The sequence below is a fragment of the Mustela nigripes genome, chromosome 12 (genome assembly GCF_022355385.1).
Source record: "Mustela nigripes isolate SB6536 chromosome 12, MUSNIG.SB6536, whole genome shotgun sequence".
NCBI lineage: Eukaryota > Metazoa > Chordata > Mammalia > Carnivora > Mustelidae > Mustela > Mustela nigripes.
Window position 1 is genome coordinate 39,723,754 of NC_081568.1, and position 20,365 is coordinate 39,744,118.

Genomic DNA, 20,365 nt, shown 5'->3' on the forward strand with positions numbered 1-20,365 from the left:
CAGTTTTTAATCTAGTCCCACAGGACTCTAAAAGTCACGTTTTTTTCCCACTGTACTGCTCCTTCACCATTGAAAGCTCAATGAGATTCTAGGCAACTAAGAAATTCTCAAGATATTTGCTCCAATTTTAAGGAGTTTAATAATATAAAAAGTCAGTTGGTAGGGATGGTTAGAGCAGACAGATGCCATTTTGTGGTCTGGCCTGGCTAGGACGTAATCACTATTGGCCAGAACTTGTAAGGATTCAAAGAAAGAGCTCATTTTATATACTGCATTCACTATAAAAGGAAAGCTAAAGAAAACCTGTGTTTTATATTTTCTTTTGTATTATTACCATTGTATATCAGGTACAAACTTTCTTGTAGGACTTTAGAGGAAAGAAGGTGGACTCAGGGGAAAGGAGTTTCTACTTGGATCAGGGCTGAGGGCAATTCCTTTCTGGTCCTGAGGTGATTAGCAGACAACTATTTTCTTCAGGCTAATCTCTTTAAAGATGAAGGCATTTTTATAGTTCCTCATTGTTTGACCACATGATTTTACACAAACCTCAGTGTTCTTCAGATTTTTTTGTGTGGGTGGCCATGATATCGTGTGTGTGTGTGTGTTGGCAAGATATAATTCTTAAGCATTCAAATATTACAAAGGGTCATTATGAGTGTCTTGGATGAACTTGGGGTGAAATGGGAGCTTTGATACAACATCCTTGGTGGAGTCAACCATGACATAGAATCTGACCATTTTTTCCCTCGAATTGTGTGTACATTCTGTAGATCCACAAAAGTACACATGGACAGGACTGAGTGTTAAGAGAATAAAATTGTCAGACCAAAGATGGCCAAAGATGGGCTAGAATGTTCTGGAGCATCTCTTCATTCTGAGGGTCTTTATAAATCCAGTTTCCTATGGTCCTGATAAGAACACAGAACATTAGTCTTTTATACTGCTCTCTCCCATGGTGGGCCTTAAAAGTCAATCTCAGGTTTGAAATTCCCACTGAAGAAGAGAGTAACCAAATTATCTTGGTGTCAGCTGGGAAAGGGGACCGGGAGAAAGGAAGATATGCAGCACGTTCACTTGGTTCTGCACAACACAATGCCTTTGTTAAAGGTCCCAGTCTCTAGACAGGATAACTGTTGTCCAGAAGAAGCAAGGGAAAACAGAACTGGCCAAAAGTCTCTATCGTGGGCAGATTTTCATTGAGAAAGGGGGCTGTAGAAAGCCAAACACTTCAGAAAGGTAAGGTCTCTAAGGTTCCATGTAGGTTAACCAGAAAGTCCTATAAGCTAACACTTGGAAAACCACAAGGTCCCATGCTCCTGAAGGATTAGCTCAGGCAAATGACTCCTCTTTATGTGCCCTTGCTTACTTCTATCAGGGCTGGCACCATCATGTGAGCAGAGAGCAGTCAGGTCTGGAGAGCTCAAGGTTTCCAGAAGAGGTCAGAAGTCTGGAACAGCCCAGCGAGTGGCAGCTTGGAGGGTGCCCAGGTACCATGCTAGAGAAAGTGGAACTGGTTAAGTCCTAGAAGTGATTCTCCTTAACGGGAATGGATAGAAGACCTAAGTTCCTAAGTGGTGCTATCTGGAAGTCTCCAGCTAGAAATAAGCAACTGAAAACCAGGTCCAAATAATTACACTTGATCCTCTCTGACAGAGCCAATCTCCACATAAAAATGCTAGATCAGAAAGCTTTTCAAGGAGCCCAGCAAGATAGCCATTTATAGCCCTACTTGGCAGAAAGGTCCAAATTCACATTTATATAGAAGTGAACATTGATTCTCATGGGCTTTATGCCATTACAAGCAATGGAAACCTTTAATAAAACTACCAGTCGGGATCACAGAAAAGGTGATTCATCAGGAAACACCAGAAGGTAGTATGTGACATCTTGCTTTTTTTATACATGAGTTTGGTTGGCTAAAAATGCCCCCCTTCTCCACAAAATATCAGATCCAAATCCCTTGAACCCGTGAATATTACCTTTTTTTTTTTTTTTTTAAGATTTTATTTATTTATTTGAGAGACAGAAAGTGAGTGAGAAAGCACTAGCAGGGGGAGTGGCAGAGGCTTCCCCAATAGGGAGCCTGATGCGAGCTTGATCCCAGGGATCCTGGAATCATGAGCTGAGCTGAAGGCAGACACTTAACTGACTGAGCCACCCAGGGGCCCCGAATATTACCTTCTTTGGCAAAGACTTGGCAGATGTGATTAAGGATCCTGAGATTGGAAATTCCTCTGGACAACCGAGGTGGGCCCAAACTGTATTCACATACATCCGTACAGAGGGAGAGAGAGGGATATTTGATTCAGAGAAAAGAGAAGATACAAAAGTGAGCAATGGAGGCAGAGACTGGATGACAAAGCCACACACCAAGAAGTGCTGGCAGCTACCAGAAGCTTCAAAAGGCAAGGAAGGAATTCCCCATTAGAGCCTCCAGAGGGAGAACAATCCTGCTGACACCTTGAGTTTAGCCCAGTGAAATGGAGTCTCAACTTCCAGCCTCCAGAACTGTGAGGTCATGCATTTCTGCTGTTTTAAGCCACCAAGTTTATGGCCACAGGAAATTAATACAAGGAGAAAAGAGAAACCACTCTCACTGAAATGGGAATTCATTCTATCTGCTTTTTCAAAGGAAGAGCCAAAGTTCTAAGAAAAAGAAACGTATCTGGTTATTCGAAGCTACTGCGCCTGGACCCAGGAGCCAAATACCAGTTTGAACAGTGAATAGGTGAGCAAGTGACAACTGAATATTGCTACACGTGGAAAATATGCTGGCACATAGTCCAGTGAACTGTGATGGTAAAACCAAAACTGCCAAAATGACACATGGGTGGTAAATGTCCAAAATGACTACTGAGTCTAGTTAGCATGGAGCTTGCTAGTGAAGAGACCCCAAGAAACTGGGGGGGCGAGGGGCAAGAGTGATCAGTAACACAAAGACACTGATCCTTCTCTGTTCTGAAAATGAAAGGCGCCAAGCTTAACGATCCCATTGGGCTCTCCATTAAGTTGCAATAAATTAGTTTCTGTTCTATTGGAAATGTGCTCACAATTTCTCAAAACATCAGTGTTATCTTGTGCAACAAACTCAGACTCTGGGAGAAAAGGTAACTGGACAGAATTCACAATACCACCCATGCATTGTATTATTTTCTAAGTGTGGCCCTGAAAGGCTGTGTTCATTGCATTGCAGTAACATTGACAAAAATGGATGATCTTCTCTCCACAATAGCTCAGAGGTTTAAATGCAATTACTGGCTTTATGGAAAAGAAAAAAGGCCAGACATCAGAAACCTCAAAACCAGAACACTTTGCTTTTTAATGATTCCAAATGATCTAAACATGCACTGGAATGAAAATCACTCAATTAGCCCTCGGCTCTACTTGGAGTGCTTCATAGAATTCAATTCATACTTTTTTGTTCACACATTCTTTGAAATAAACGATAAAGCTCCAAAGCTGTAAAAAGTTTTCATTTCATAAAATTTGATGATTCACCTTCTCTGTGTCTGTGTGTGTTTATTTCTTCAGGGTAGAAGAGAATGTTACTTCATTATCTTGGTAGGTTGACATGGCACGGTTCAAAAAAAAGTGAATTTATCTGGGATAAGAAAATATTTTGAGCTATTAACATTACAAATGTATTCCTACAATTATCCCTACATCCAGAATATGATATTAAGTGTAATGGAGGGTCTAAATTTTTTCACAAGCTATAACTATCCAGAGTCAGTGATTAAAATGGTCATTTTTGTTTATCCATCAAAAAAGCAAGAAAGGGTGTAGGTTTATGTGCAAAATGATTCAATGGCCTTCTCCCCCCAGCTGAGGATGGTAGAGAGCTGGAAACAATTTCGTCCTTTAAAGTAAAGGTGTGAAAGCAAACTCAACCATCAACTGCCTAAAACAATCTCTTAGCAGGTCATTGGCTAACAAATCAGAAAATCTGAAATTAGAAAAACCGGTGAAGAACGCCAAAAGCAATCAAAGCCATTTGATTACATGAACATGGCTGAATAGTTCTGAACTTCTATAATTGAACTTGATTCCTGCCTGAGTCATATCTCTCTGTTCACCAACCAGACTGAAGGCTGATCAAAGCACGAAATACATGCTCAATAAATGTCTTTGGTAAGTCATTTCAGAGAAAAGGTTGTGATTATCTTCATCACCTCCAAAGTCTGTCTCTACCACTTCTTTTATGTCTTAAATGGTTCTGGAGCTGCTGGGGAGTAAATCTGAGCCATCATGAAATGGCTGAGCACCAGCCAGGGTCCTATTCAATAGAGGCCATAAAATTGCAGATTTTAGGCAAAGATTTACATTCTATTTGCACATGAAAAAGGAGAGAGGATCTGGAAATGGGAAAGCCAGGAAGATGAATAATAAGTTTCTTCCTCTTCCCAAGTCACAAATAAAACTGCATTTTTAAAGACACAAGCCTAAACCCAATGGGAATGTCTTCAAATTAATGTCAGTTGTACTGAATTTATTGACTCCATTGCCATTGTATATGGCATATACAATGACACCCCCCCCCCGATATAATGTACTGCTTTAATGTCTTCTCATTTTATTTTGACAACAACCATGTTGTTTTCATATTCAGAAACACACACACATGGAAAGAGTCAGGGTTAGCACTTTGGTTTCTAGTTTTACCATTTCCTCAGTGTACTCTTTCCTCTCCCCACATTACTGACATGTTTTGTGACTACTGAAGTGGAAGAGTAGTCAGGGTATTTCAATGACATTTATTCATAGACATTTAGTCAAACAAATCCTGCCAAACCCACCTCAACTTGGCCACAGCAGCTGCTCTGGGGAGGAGTCCTTCCTCTGGCTCTCCAGGCTCAGGTCACTTGGACCCCGCCCCCAGCCCCGGGGCCTCATTCTGCCTTCCAGCCTCTCCTTTGCTCAAGGTCGAAGTGCTCTGTCCAGGCATGAAGACCTGACCTTGGCTATGCCCCCTGCTCTTATCATCATTCAGAGAAATGTGTTCTAGAACACCAGGGGCTCTTCCCCAAAGGAAAAGGGTAATTAGGTTACGGGGTGACAGGCAAATGTCATTCTCTTCTGATGACCTCATTTCCATTCATTAAATCACTGTAGCACATAAGGATAAGGATGGCAGCCAATTCTGGTGTCCCAGAAAAATTACCTCCCCCTGCGAAACCAGTCTTTTGGCTACTGGGAGAGGCAAGGAGCCTCTCACATTTCCAAGCAGCATTAGCTATCATTTAGTTCAAGTCTGCTGCGTGTGAAGCGGTATGCTAGGCATTCGGTACCCATGATCCATGCTAATCCATACGCAGGCTCCTAGAAGAAAGGACAGCCTGGTAGATGGGAGCATGACCTAGCGTCAGAGGCCCCCGGGGTCGAATCCAGGTTCCTCGGCCCCTGGGCTATAACTGTAGGCCGGTTGCTTAACTTCCCCCATGCTTGAGGACAGCACGTGGGACTGGATGAATGTTCAGAATGGCTTCAGTTATCATCATTACCGTTTTCCTCATTTTACAGATGAGGAAATTGGGGCTTAAGAGATATGTGGTTTGCTCTAACCCACAGAGCTAACCCAGATCTGATTTTAGGGGCCAAGGGACCTGTCCTCTGCCACAAGCAGTTAGCAGAAGATCAAGGAGCAGCAACAGGGCGCTCAATTCCCAAGTGAGGTGTTTGCCTCATGCTCACACACTACAGGCATAGAGAGTGTGTGCCCCTGAGCTGAATTAGATGCTGCTTTACAACACAGGAATTGTCCCGTCTAGGAGTATACTTGCATAAAAGCCTGATACACAGTCTGGTGCCTTGTGTACAAGAAAAGGAGCCTGCCTTTGTCCTCCGAGACAAAAGCACTAGGCTGGGCTGCAGGCACGGTGGGTGTTTAGCTTGGACAGGGAAAGGCCTTGCATGTTGAGAAGAGCCACACACCTGGTCCATTCGAGAAGACTGATCTCCCCTCTCACCACTCCTGACTTGTGGCATGGCCCCGGCTGTGCTTCCAGACCAGCCTGCCCCTGTCTCCACAGAAAAGACCAACAGTTGGGCCGAAGTCTCCTGGTCCCAGACACCCCTTTGCAGGTCCCTTGTAGCCCTGAGTCCTAAACTTACCCTCCCTTGCCCCAGCCAACACCTGCCATTGCAAATACATTTCCTTGACACTTGCCTCTTGGTTCTTAAAGTGGAAGGAATCATGAGAGGAAAAAGAAAACCTTAAAATAATGGGATTTTAATCAATCAAGACTTTTATTACCTGCCCCAGAGCCTTATAACTAGTTTGGGGGTTTTAATTCCTGTTTATAATTGTGTTGTATTATAAAAGTAGTTTGTTTTCATAGGAAAATGTCTGTCAAACAGCATTCAGATTACCAGGCTAGCCCCCTGTGGTAGATTGCTCTGTTGTTCCAATTACTCAGGGCCTCCTCTCTGTGGGTGACTAACGGACCTTCCCCAGGCCACTGACATCGGGTTCGCTCATGTGACTTTCTTTAGTCAATGAGATGTGAGCATAGGTGACACATGGCACATCTGAGCCCAACTTTAAGAGTCATCACGAGGCTCTACCTTCACTTCATTTTCCTCTGCTCTAAACAGCCGCTGCCCAAGAGAGGGGCTGCCCTTTGACCTTGGGTCCTGGAATGAAGGAGAGACAGAGAGCAGACTCACATCCGCCCCACAGACTGTGTATAGTCTCCACTTTGTTACTGTTAGCCACTGAGATTTGGGAGTTGTTTGTTACTACTGCGTAAGTACTGGATGCTGGCTACCATATTCACTACAGCTTGGTTGGACTAAACGCATCTAACAGAGTTTATATTTTCAATGAACACTAGTGGAAACTCGTGCTTGAAACAATCACCATTTGAAAAAGTGGGTTTTGTTTTGTTTTTTAAAGAACTAGGGTTAGGGCCAAGGCATCTTTATAGGGCTGATATCATTCTTGTCATTATTCAAAATGCAAACTGACCCTGGGCAGGCTTTGATGCCTTTGGGAACATTAAGCTCCTTAGAGAATTTAGTTTTTGACCTAATTTATTTTTTCTTCCCCTAGAGCGCATCTGTAAACAAGAGAATTCATACTTCCTCTTTTCGGTGCTACACTCAGAGCTTTTGCTAGCCTCATGATCTGCTCCCTTAAATGCATTGCAGACAATGGCAAAGACAAGGCAGAAGCCAAATTCAATTTTGCTGCAATGCACAGAAGAGAAATGGCTTGGAGGTTAAAGGCGGACATGTGGTTCAGTCTTGCTGTTTCTTCTAAACTTAGCTTTGGAGTAATTATTCCTTAGAATTGTAAAGCCACAGCCAAACCATCAATGAAATCCATGTACACACTGTTTAAGAATGGAAAAAGAAGGCTGAATGGCATCAAGAATTAATTACATTCAAGAAGACCATTTGGGAATGTAGACTTGTAGAAAATAAAATCACATACAAGCAAACATACCTAGTAAGTCACATTCCTAGCATGCAAAAGAAAAAAATATATATATCAAAAGGCTTGAAGACTTATCCATTTAAATAAAAAGGTAAGTGGATGGTGGCGATGGTAAAATGCTGGTGAAGTTTAGAACACATGGTTCTGGATACAGGTTAAACACACACACACGGATTATGTACATATATACATGCTAAATAATGTATATAATTCTACACGTTAAATCTAGATGTACCCAGACATATCCTGAAGAATTTACTCCTGCACCTCTGCTTTGGGTTTCCTTTTAAATCTGTTTTCATGATAAAAGGACTCCTTTTCATTTATTAGACACAGAGTTTGAAGTTGCTTAGAGTTTTCTGAAAACTGTGTGTGCCAAGTGTTTCGTTTGAAAACCAGCACAGCTGAAATGGTCATTGCTTGGGCCAAGGGGTGCATCGGCTGGGCTTCACAGGGTGAAGACAAGCAAGGGGCCACCGTGCAGAGCCTGACAGCCCTGCCCACCTGCGTGGACGCCAGGACTCACCAGATTCTGTGTAAACACAGAAACATCCTCCGTGCTGTTGTCAGAATTGACTCGAACCAGCCTTCCGAGTCTAGGGGAACTTATAACCGTAAATGTTACAGTTCTGTTTCCTGTGCTGTCCGCGTCATTGGTCACAGCTCTCAGGTCACCAGATGAAAGGGGCTTCATGGAACCTAAGTGAAGATGAAAACATGCACTGACGTGTGAAGCATATGAAGGCTGCCAGTTAACGAAATGATCTTTATAGACCCCTGAAAATTCTGGAAAACATGGTTACATGGGGGGACTGGCTAGCATGAAACTGTACCTTGAGGGGCCAGTGATCCCCAAGGCATCTACTGAAGGACGTGATTTGCTCCTGGGGCTGGAGATGAAGGAGGAAAATCAGATGAGATGAGCTCCTCCATCCCGGCCTGCATGGCTTACGGATCTCCAGAGAAAAGAAGCAATGCCAGTGTGTGGGCCCTGGCTCAGAGTGCAGAAAGGGGAGCGGCTGGGTGCCCCCAAAAATGCAGGAGACAGCACCCTCCCCTGGGAGGACAGGGGTGTCCTGGTTGATGGTGGTGGCAGGTGCTCAGTGGAGTATCCATCTGTGGACATCTGGGGAACAAGTCACATCTGGGGGACAAGTCACTCTTGAACAAACATGAGACATCTCCAGAGGACCCCAGACAGGCAGGTTGCAAGGACACTGTGGGGAGGGAAGGGGCTGTGCAAATGCCAAGGGAGGAAGAACTGGGAAGACATGAGTTTGTGTGCTAATGTGACCACATGTGGCAACTCAGAGCTAGAGAGCCTGGGTGACATTCACGTTAGAGCAGTGTTTCTCAAACGGTCTGTGGTGAAGGATCGGTGTTTCCCCTCTCCCCTAATCACACCTCTAGTCTTATAAAATACAATAAAATGCCACAGCAATGTCAGATTGCTATAAACAATTCTAAATACTTTCTATTCTTACCAGCTCACAGATCAGAAGATCCGTGGACCACAGTTTGGAGGCAGAGAGTTGGAGCACATACCCGTTTAGTTTGCATGGGTTTGGGGAATGTCCCCAGCCAGAGAGGGTGGCAGGGAAGAGATTCTCATAGTCCTCCTGGTCCAGAATCTCACCTTATCTCTTCCATGTTAGCCCTGGCTAAGGGCTTTATCATTATGCCTCGCACAGGTCACCCTTGGAGTAGGCACCCGATAAATTGTTTACGAAGTTGAGTCAACCACCCAAGAATGACTAAGCCTCTTGAGTGACATTTGTTTTGGTTTACTTACCAAGCATCGTAGCCTTAGAAATCAAGGGCCACCAGTTATCTTATTTAAACCATATCAGGCTCTTAAAAGTGGGGACTGACTACAGCTAACACAAGGGGAAGCCAGCTGTGGGTAAGATTTTCAGATGTGCAAGCATTGTTCTGAGCCTTCCGTATGGAGGCTCCATTTAAAATGCAACATGGGGCACCTGGGTGGCTCAGTGGGTTAAAGCCTCTGCCTCTGGCTCAGGTCATGATCTCAGGGTCCTGGGATCGAGCCCCGCATCAGGCTCTCTGCTCTCCTCTCTCTCTGCCTGCTTCTCTGCCTACTTGTGATCTCTGTCTGTCAAATAAATAAATAAATAAAATCTTTTAAAAATAAATAAAATAAAATGCCTAGTGACAAACGCAAACATGAACAAGAGGAACTCCATCAGACTTCAAGGTGTCTGCTCAGCAAAGGAAACCATCACCAAAATGGAAAAGCAGCTGATGGAATGGGAGAAGATATCTGCAAGCCACATCACTGCTAAGGGGTTCACATTCGAAATATACAAGGATCTCATCCAATTTGAGAGCAAAAAAAACCAATGAGCACAATTTAAAAATAAGCCAAAGATATGAAGAACTATTTTCCAAGAAGACATAGAAATGGTCAACAGGTACACGAAAAAGGGCTCCAAAAAAAAAAAAAAAGAAAAAAGAAAAAAAAGAAAGAAAGAAAAAAAGAAAAAGGAAAAGGGCTTATCATCCCTCATCATCACAGGAATGGGAATCAAAACCTCAGTGGGGTATCACCTCACACCTGTGAAGATGACCATGATCCAAAAGACAAGAGATGACAAATGCTGATGAGGGATGTGGATAAAAGGGAAGCCTCGTGCACTGCTGGTGGGAATGGAAATTGCTGCAGCCACTATGGAAAACAGTATGGAGGGTCCTCAAAATATTAAAAACAGAACTACCATCCAGTGCAGCAATCCCACTTCTGGGTATATATCCAAAGCAAGCAAAACCATTATCTTGAAGAAAATAATTATATATGTAAGCACATATATAATATGTATTATTTAAGCTTTAAAAAAGAACGAAATTCTTTTTCATTTGTTGTCATTTGCAACAACATGGATGTCTCTGGAGGGCGTTATGCTAAGTGAAACAAGTCAGACAGAGAAAGACAAATACTGAACGGTATCACTTACTTAAAAAAAAAGAAAATTTAAAGAAAACCAAAAACCCCAGCTGAACTCATAGAAACAGAGAGTGGAAAAGTGGTTGCCAGGGAATGGGGGGAATGAGAAGAGGTTAATAACAGGTACAAGCTTGCAGTTATAAAATGAATAATGAATTATATAAAACGAATGAATAGCACTATACTGTATAGTTGAAATTTGCTAAGATAGTAGAACTTAAATGGTCTCTCACACACACAGAAAAGGGAAGTATATAAGTCGATAGCTGTTTTAACTTGATGGGGTAATAATCCTTTCATAATGGATATCAAATCATCATCCTATATACTTTGAAGAGCTTCAAATTTTTTTAGTTATACAAATAAAATGTAAATCTGAAAAATAAAACAATGTGAAACAGAGCAAAATGTCTGAGCCCCTGGGATAGGCACTAGGATCCGGGGGTGAGGCAGGAATGTCTGGTTGTGTCAGCCTCAGGAACATACTTGCGCCCCGGGTCAGGACTGCCTCGGCACAATTTTGGCTGTTACACACAAGTACTCAGGTGATGCTTGCAACTGCCTCCCACAGTTCTCTTACTTCTTTGCTGCTGAAATTTTTGCAGACACTGCCCTCTTCCAGCTTCTGGGGCTGGGGGCCCAGGATCTGAGGTCACCTGGGGAGGCCAAGAGGATTCATTCTGTAGCCTCAGTCAGTGTTACATAAAGTCAAAACTAAGGCTCACTCTTTGTTACCTGCCAACAGAGGCTTTCCTCATCCCATCTGGTGGATCGTGTATTAATGTGTGCAGTCTTTGGACACCCAAACTTCTCTATCTTCAGCTTTTTTCAGACCTTGTTCCCAGTCACTGTGCCTTCTTAATTATCTCCTTGCTATAAAAGACTCTAATTTTCACTAATCCTCCCCGTCCGGAGCTACCTTCAGCAGGTGGGGGATGGGAGGGACTCTTTCTTTAAAACAATATCATTTAATTTGTCTTAGCCTTTTGGGAGAGAGGACCTACCAGAGATGTTCCAGGCCAAGAGCACTTTTTTCCAGCCAGGTTTATCAATCCCTCATTCCCATGTCCAGCTACCTAACCCACAAGGGTTCCTAGGGTTTCACTCCTAGTCAGCAGTCATCTGGGCATGCTCAGTCAGCAAGACTAGCCGGCTCCATGTTGTAATGGCCGGATGAACGTCTTCTAGCATTCAGCCCAGTTCACAGACTTCTAAGGTTCAGCCCAGTTCACAGAAAGCCAAACCTCAAAAGCCAAACCTCATTTCCCCCCCAACCCACCTCATTTTATCCGAGCATTGATAGTTTCATCAGTAATCTCCAGGCAATTAATTTAGGAAGGATTTCTCTCAGGTGCCACCCAACTGAACACTCCATAAAGTAACCATCCTACAAGGAGTGTGGTAATAAAAAGGCTCATAACCATATGTGTTTGTCAAGTCCTCGCTCTATATGCACCTCTTCGAGATTTGAGAAGCCAATCAGCATGTTAAAGACTAAGTCTCGGGGTAAAGAAATCTACCTTATTCTTCTTTGAAATCCAACATTTCTCAAACATACTTATCTCCTCTTGTGTTTGTTTCATGAAAAGCAACCACCTCCATCATGGTCACCAAACCAGAGGGCCTTGCTCATTTCTTCAACAGACATTATCAAGTATCTCGTACGAGACAAGCCGTAAGAAGGAATAGAGATATACTAGGAAGGAGCATGGACAGTCTTGCCATTCCTTTTGGATACTTGATAATCCTAAGAAATACAGATTTGTTTCCTCACTAAGAAGGGATAACAAGTCTCTGAGAGGTTAAATGATTCGCCTAATGGTCAAATGTAGGTCTCACTGACTCCAAAATGAGCATTTTTGTTTTTATTTTTTTTTTAAGATTTTATTTATTTATTTGAGAGAGAAGAGATAGCAACAGAGATAGTGAGGGAGAGCATGAGTCAGAAAGGAGAGGGAGAAGCAGGCTCGCCGCTGAGCAGGGAGCCCCATGTGGGACTTGATCCCAGGACCTGGGATCATGACCTGAACCGAAGGCAGTCCTTAACTGACTGAGCCACCCAGATGCCCCTCAAAATGGGTATTTTTAAAGTTGACACTATATCGTCTACACCGTACAACTTTAAGATCAGTGCTGGAATGATAACTGAGTTAGAAAATGGGATGAATCATTCAACAAACCCAACAGATTCTCCTTTCCACCTTCTGAACATGCTACCATGCCTCTTCCCTAGTCTTCACCTCTGCAGCCATCCTGTGCCCTCTGGTATGCTCCCCTCTTTGTTGCCATTCATTGCAATGCTACTCACTCTGCATGGGCAGCTCAGGAACTACCTTGCCAAGCAGCGCTCCCTGACTATTCCAGTCTATGGGGAATTTCCCTCCTGTGAACACGTACAGCTCACCAAGTCTATTCCACTCACTGGACCCCTAGCATATGTTTTGGATGGTTAGTGTACTCTAGAGGGTAAGTCTCCTATTTCCTCAATTAGTAAGCCTTTCATTTTTTTCCCTTAAGGCTTGACAATCTTTTCTTAGAGCTCTTAATTATCTCCCACTAAGTCTTGCAATATTCAAATCAGTGTTGCAAGATTAACGAACTAAAAGGTTTTACAAATCTCTGCTTTAAACTTGAGCAACACACTGTGATTTCCTTCTGCTTTCTTCTCTCCCTCCATTCCCACAAAGGACAGATGGCCCATCAGTGAGATGTGATTCCCTCTGTAGCGTGCTCGAACCCCAGGGGGATTGAAGGGACACAGTCTGCTATGGATACCCTTCACCAGTCAGCTTATTTTCTAGACCAGTTTGACAAAACTCTCAAGGTCAACCCCTCCTCAACACTCTTTGTAAAAGAGCCAAGCACCGTTTGGATCTGTACAAAAACTGGGTCCCAAGGCCACAACATGTTCTAACATGTCACAACTAAGGGTAAACAAACAAATGCATTTCATGGTAGCATTCAAGGTGAAAACCCGGTTATAAAACTTTCCGGGAAATAAATTTTGCAAGAAGAAATAGAATGTCCGTGCATTCATGTGTGTGTGTGTTTATGTACACACATCTATATGCAAAATAATGAAAATACACATTAAGTAGCCATTTTCTCTCTGTGCACACACAGAGTTCATTTAGAACTGCAATCCTCCTTACTTTAAAATAACGGAGTTACAAAATGACTTTCAAATATGGCAGGGCTCAGAAGCTATGTTAACCTCAAAATATTCACCCGTTAAGTATTCTTATAAGTATTTTGGCTCACTCTACAAAATCCTTACAGGTCTCAAGTCAGGGCCACTTTTTAAGACTAAGTCCACAAGGAAGTCAAAACAGTCTGGCCAAAGTCTGCCGGGCGGCTGGAGAGAATCCAACTGGTACGGGATCAGTGTGAGTGAAAACAAATGTTGACTGATGCCGGGTTGCAAGATTTTCCTACTCCAAGAGAGTGAAACACACAAAATGTCTACGTCATCATTGCTGTTGATTAAATCACTATGCGTATTTTCCTGGTTGTGTATAACCATCCATCAATAAGATCAAGGAGACAAAATAAAAAGCCTCTATGATGACTGCATTCCCTGAGAACGAGTATTCTAAAAATTGAGACGGGCCTGGAACACAGGCACGCCCGGAAAGGAGAGAAGCTGCCGTGATTCCAGCACCAGATTTGGGGTTGGAGTTGGCACTTGCTCTTGGGGCTTATGATTCCTGTTAGTTATATGCTTTGTAACCGCCTGAGCCCCAGGGTTTTCTATCAATTTTGCATCATTCTCAAACAGAGGCGATGCAACTTACTCTTATATACGTTATTTCCTTGAAATCCCTCATACAATCCAGTGCGGTAGGCGCAAATGTAAAACACAGCAGAAGCACAGGGTATGAATAGCATCTGGATGTCCATTCTAGAACAGGAATAGATTTCCTGCTATTATGGTTTTATAAAATCTATTGTTCTATAAAAAGGAATACGATTTCCCTGATATTTCAGAACATATAGGTCAACTAGAGTCCGACAAGAGCAGCCGGACCTGACAGCTGACACCTGCAGTCACAGAGGGAGGGGAGTACAGAGACCCCCACTCCTCTCAGTCAAAGCTCTGCCGAATGGATGATCGAGGCAGAAATCACTCAGAGCCTGCTCCCTGCAGGACCCGCCATGATGGGAGGGGGCAGTCCTCAGGGAGGAGGGGGAGTACGGCATCTGTCATCATCCCCCCACAACTTCACACAGCCGCAGGGACCAACATCCTTGGGCGGCCACTGTAGAAGCCAGCTGAGCAAGGCTCACTTGTGTCCCTAGAGAGAGGAGGGGATGCGGTCATCGGAGCCACAGCCACGCCAGGGACTTCCGAGGCAGAACCGAGTGGGCCTGCACCACTTGGGACATGAAGCTAGGAAAAGCCTCAACGACAACTGGATCCACTGACCCATAAGGTCCATTCCAACTCAAAAATCTGTGACTGCAGTCATCATTCCAACCTCCACTCTGGTGGAGATTTTATCAAACGTAACAGCCACTTAATGGAGGTGCCCATGAAAATCCAACCTCCCTCCCACTGGCCACGAGCCGGGGCTGGAAACAAGTCACAGCCAGGGAAGGGAGGGTAACTCAGAAACCAAGAATAACAGACCACAGGTGCTAGCTTGGGGGAAGCTTGGAGAAAGTTGCCGCTCACTCGGGGCTGGGTCCAAATATTAGACAGAGGGCTAGGAAAATGATGTGTTTTGCATAATTCCACAAAGGTGACAAGGGAATCTGGGCCCCTTTCATATATTTTTCTTGCTGAACTAATGTTCAGTGAAACAGGTGCCAGAAACACAGAACTTCCTAAACTGTAGTGGCTATAACTCTCCTTTAATCTGACACAACCGTCATCAGTTACGAAACCAGACTTGAGCCAGAAGAGATGAAAAGTGTTTCATCTTTTGCAGATTTACTTTGATTTTAGAACACTTTTTTTCTTTTTTCTGGTAGATTACTGCCTTTTTCAGAAGACTGGGGTGTAGTAGTTTGCTTATTTTTAAACACTAAATGGCACCCTCGTTGCCTTGGGAAAAAAATCGATAGACACATCACAGTTATTCCCAGAGAAAAATTATAGAATATAAAAAGATTTTGGAATAGAAAAATCTGTGTTAACGTATCTTTAATTGGATTTTAATAAGATTTCTTTTCATGAGCTCAAGCGCTTCAGGCAACTAAAAATTGCAACATTTCTCCTCAGACACTGTGTTTCTGCTGAAGTTACAGTGATGTTTCTCCAGGTCTACCTTAGAAGGATGTGAGCCTTATGCGCCATTTACCGGTTGCACAGCTGAATGACATCATCTCTCTAAGCCACAAATCCCACCAGCTTCCTGTAAATGTATCACCTACCTCATGTGCGTGTAAGGAGTAAAAGACTAGTACCGTCCGTGCCCAGCCCTGCGGACCTCAATTCTGGCTATACTTCCGAACCACCTGGAACTCAAAAAAATATGATGGCCAGGCCCAACAGCAGGGACTCCCCGTTAAACTGGGGTAAGTTGGGGCCAGGATGCAGCTGTTTTTGGAAGCTTCCTGGTTGAGAACAACTGGGTTAGAACGACCATGGAATAATCATAATGGATAAAGTGATTACCATCTTTCTCCATCTCTGTTTGACTGGTAACACGTATCAAGTACACAAGTGACTGTGTAAGAGTTTTTTGGTTTTTCTTTTTTTTTTTTAAGATTTATTTATTTATTTGACAGAGAGAGAGAGAGATCACAAGCAGGCAGAGAGGCAGGCAGAGAGAGAGGGGAAGCAGACTCCCTGCTGAGCAGAGAGCCCAATTTGGGGCTCTATCCCAGGACCTTGGGATCATGACCTGAGCTGGAGGTAGAGGCTTAACCCATTGAACCACCCAGGCACCCCAGGTTTTTGTTTTTTGTTTTTGTTTTTTACTGTAGTATAAATTTTATCGTTTTTCTATTCAATCTATCTTACTGCATTTTTAAAAAAATAACAAGTTTAAGAGTTTTTTCTTTTTTCATTCCCCCTGCCAGGGGCTAAGTCTTTCCCTATCCCTGCTGCAAGGGCATTCAGCCAGAGGCTCACTTTGATTTTTCCATCTCACTAAGCTGAGATTCTGGGCAAACAGCAATCCAGAGGCTTCAGGCCCCTGAAGCCAGCACTCAGTGAAATCCCTGATGCGCACATGGTTTCTATATTTAGAAAAAGAAAATTCAAGATCTCGATGATCACCACAGAGCCTGGCTCTCCTTGCTTCATCAAGGACCCTAAGGAGAGAGTAGGGGAATGTGGATCATAGGTCTCCCTTCCCATGGCCCTTGGCCAGCGCCAGCACACCCTCTCTGCCTAATGAGGGAGGGGAAAGAGACAGGGGGTGGAGAGAGACAGCCTTGCGTTTGCCATGTGCCTGCAAAGAGAGGAGTCTTTCAGGACCTTTGTAACTGTTCTTGGTATCACTGTAAGGTAAATGATGACACTATTTAACCACGCAGGGAGCGCTTTCTAAATAAACTGAAAACCACTTCACCCCAGATGCTCTCAAGTGAAGATCTTACCTGGAGGGACGCCTGGGTGACTCAGTTGATTAAGTGTCTGCCTTTGGCTCAGAGGCATGATCTCACAGTCCTGGGATCCAGCCCTGTGTCGGGCTCCCTGCTCAGCGGGGAGTCTGCTTCTCCCTCTCCTTCTGCTGCTCCTCCTGCTTCCGTCCTCCCATACGCTCACTCTCTCTCTCCAATAAATAGGTAAAAATTAAGAAAATAAAATCTTACCTGGAAAGATGCTCAGTCCTCGGTTTACTTCTAAGCTAAGGGTCAGGGTTCGAGCGGTGATGCTAAAAATCTGTCGAGGTGCAAAGTTCAAACCATCGGTAACTTGAAAATTAAAGCCTCCTGACATGGGTCCTTCAAAAGAAGAATTACATTCTGGTCACTCTGGGTGTTGGGCAAAAGCGATCCACTTTCACCCTCTCTCCCGCAAAGCAACCCCTATCAACTAGAGAAAGTGTTAATAGAGTCACTGAACTCCCCAAATCAAATACTGCCAAAATGTGATGCTAGAAGAACATTAATAAAGGTCTAAAATCCATACTTACCCGTCCCCCTTGCCCCTTCCCCATGACTTAATAGAAGAAAGTGTGACCTCCAAGAAATTTAAAAAAAAAAAAAATCTTTTTAAACATATTCACCACCTGCATTTTATTATTTTGGAATACATGCATGTCATGTTCATGTGTACACACACACACAAGCAATTTCTAAAATTCTGATATGCCAAAAATCAAAACTAGGGGGAAGAAAATAACACTTAGCCCCTCCCTCCAAATAATTTCTAATTATTCACTGATCTCGAACTAGCTCTTTTCTGCTAAGGTGGTAAAGAGCGGGGAAAGATCCAGGCCGGCTCTTGTTAAACTCCAGCAGGAAGAGAACTGTACCCCCACACTTCTGTCAAAGGGTTAGTGGTATCAATAAAGTTATAAATGAACGTATGCATGTGTGAGAAATTGAGACAGGCCCCCTATCGATCCCATTCCCAGGAGAGCTTTACCAGTCTGACTCACAAAGCACCAGGCGAGCTCCCAATGTAGACAGCCTGATGTTCGCATTCCCATCCCCCTTTGAAAATGTTCAGCCAGCAGTAAATCTGGAGGCCCCCAGGTCTTTGCATCATGTAATGGGTAGAAATGTCCTCTTTGTTGCCCTCAGGGACATGTGGCAAGGAACAAAGAAGGCAGGGTCAGACTCTGCAATTATGTACAAGTACTGCCTTGATAACGCAATTTAATAAAGGGCTGGTCGATGGCTTGACAGCCTCTTGAGTTTCTGAGTCTTCACAAACAAATGCTACAGACTTTTAAAAAATTTCCCAATACACTCAAGAGTCATCGTTTTTAAAAAGAGAGAGAGAGAAAATTGGGAGTCAGCCTAATTTCGAACAGGGGACCCACGATCAAATTTTGTTGGTTTGCTTGCTTTTACTAGAAGTAGCACTCTGAAGTTGCATTTAATGAAATATGAGATGAGGAAGAGAATGCTTTCTGCCCCTCGGCACTTTCCACATTTCACGAATCCAGAAACAATGTGGAAACGGAATCAAAAGGGACCCTATCAAAATACGTACTAGAATAGCATCCTGGGAAAGCCCTAACTTATCACACTGACTATGACCTTAGAGAGCAAAGGAGGGAAACACGAAAGGAGGGGAGACCTGTAGATTTTCTGTTGCGTAACCCCAGATCTTTCCGACAGTACTTTGCAAAGGGCAGCCTTAAAGGACACAGCCTCCCACATCTTGGTTTTATCAACCTTCTTAGGTTGTTATCTGAAAAATGAGTTAGATGAGTGGTAGAGCACTTGGCAAATATAAATGCTAAGAGAGACTAACGAAACCAAAGCCTTTGTTTGGGGCTGATGATGGACAGATGGAGCAGGAGAACCAACTGGTCTCAGCAACAGCCTGGTCTGCTCGGGGCTCCAGCCACTTTGCGGGCCATTACGGCCTCGGTAGTCAGTTAGAGAATGTAATGGATTGATTCTCAAAGAGAGTTACCTTTAACTCGCCTTCCTGCCTTTTTTTTTTTTTTTTTTTTTAGGAGAAATTATTTCCTCTACCAGCCAAAAGTGAACATGGATCTGGTAGTGGACAAATAAATAAATCCAGAGAGCTAATTTTCATTTTAGTCCTACAAATAGCAAGTGCGCTTCTTTAACCTGCCCTGTCCTTCAGTGGGGGCGGCTGGCGGAGAAAGCACAGCTTCAGGATCAGTGCAGCTTACTTCGTTCTGAGCCTCAGTTTCTTCATCTTTAAAATGGGGTCACTACTCCACATGGATCAGAGGACTTGTGCAGAGTAAATGAAATGGGTCTCGTGACTGAGCCACCTGTAGCACCAGGGATAGCCAGAGACTCAAGGATTCCTTTTCCTTGCAAACTGCATTGCTGTAGAAATCTGGAACTTCCCTTGGGGGAGTCTCCAGAGCCATTCTCTCCATTTTGATAATTCTTAAAAAAAAAATAAATAAATAGCCTTACTAGGCCCTCATCTAAAAAGACTTGGATTGTTGGTATCTAATAATCAAAACCACACAAAATTGGAGGAAATTTCCTATTACTTCAGTATCTTTTTAAATGAATCGTATTTTATTAGTCAGCTCATTGGTATACATTTAAAAAATGAGAACATACCTACATGGAAAAGATCACCCAGTTTAGAGACAAGACTTTGGTTCCTATGTGGGGAGATTTAGTATCTCATCACAATAAAATTAACCCCACGGGTTCCCGGGCTACAGGCTTAGAACTACTAGTTGAGAGCATTCACATAGTAAATTATCTTCAGATTATTTGGGGATTCTTTGTACGAGCTGCAAAGATAATCAGGAAATCACTACATCTGAATTTAGAAGATTTTTTAGTCTTTATTTTCTTGAGAACATTTTTCCAAGAAGTTCATAAAAATGGCTGAGCCAGCTCTGACTGGTAACTTTCCCATCATGCTCCCTGGCTCACGGCCCCCGCCCCCATTCCCTCGGCAGCTGGGGGAGTGGGCTCCTTCCCCCCTCCATCCGGTGACAGGGGCAGCCTGGAAACAAAGCCAAACTGGATCACCCCTTCCTCAGATTTACAAAATTACTGATTAACAGACGGAAGAAAAAAAGCCTTTTAATGTCCGGGTCTCTTAGGATTACAGCTATCTTCATTCATTAGTTTATTCATGTGTTTATTTATTTAACAACTATGTTTTGTTAACAACTATGTTTAAGAACACTAAAGTCTCCCTCGCGTCTGGAACACGACCTGGCTCATAAAAGATATTCAATATTATTTCACTTCTTTCAACACATTTTTATTGAGCACCTGCTTGTTCTCCTCACTTTTTGAGGTGCTGAGAACCTTAGAGCAAAGAAAACAAAGATCCTGCTCTTGTACCCTCTGGTATAGAAGACAGACAGCAAACAAACAAACAAAGC

General features: G+C 43.3%; 1 protein-coding gene across 3 annotated transcripts in view; it reads right to left on the reverse strand.

The window, feature by feature from the left end:
• LOC132028306 (chondroitin sulfate proteoglycan 4-like) overlaps positions 1 to 20,365 on the reverse strand; it is a 61,875-nt gene that overhangs the window by 10,617 nt on the left and 30,893 nt on the right. For all 3 annotated transcript variants that reach the window (XM_059417118.1, XM_059417119.1, XM_059417117.1), the window contains 2 exons: positions 17,166 to 17,297; positions 7,965 to 8,137 (listed from right to left, as the gene is read on the reverse strand). In XM_059417118.1, coding sequence (XP_059273101.1) covers positions 7,965 to 8,137; positions 17,166 to 17,297 — 305 coding nt within the window. The remainder of the gene's footprint in view (positions 1 to 7,964; positions 8,138 to 17,165; positions 17,298 to 20,365) is intronic.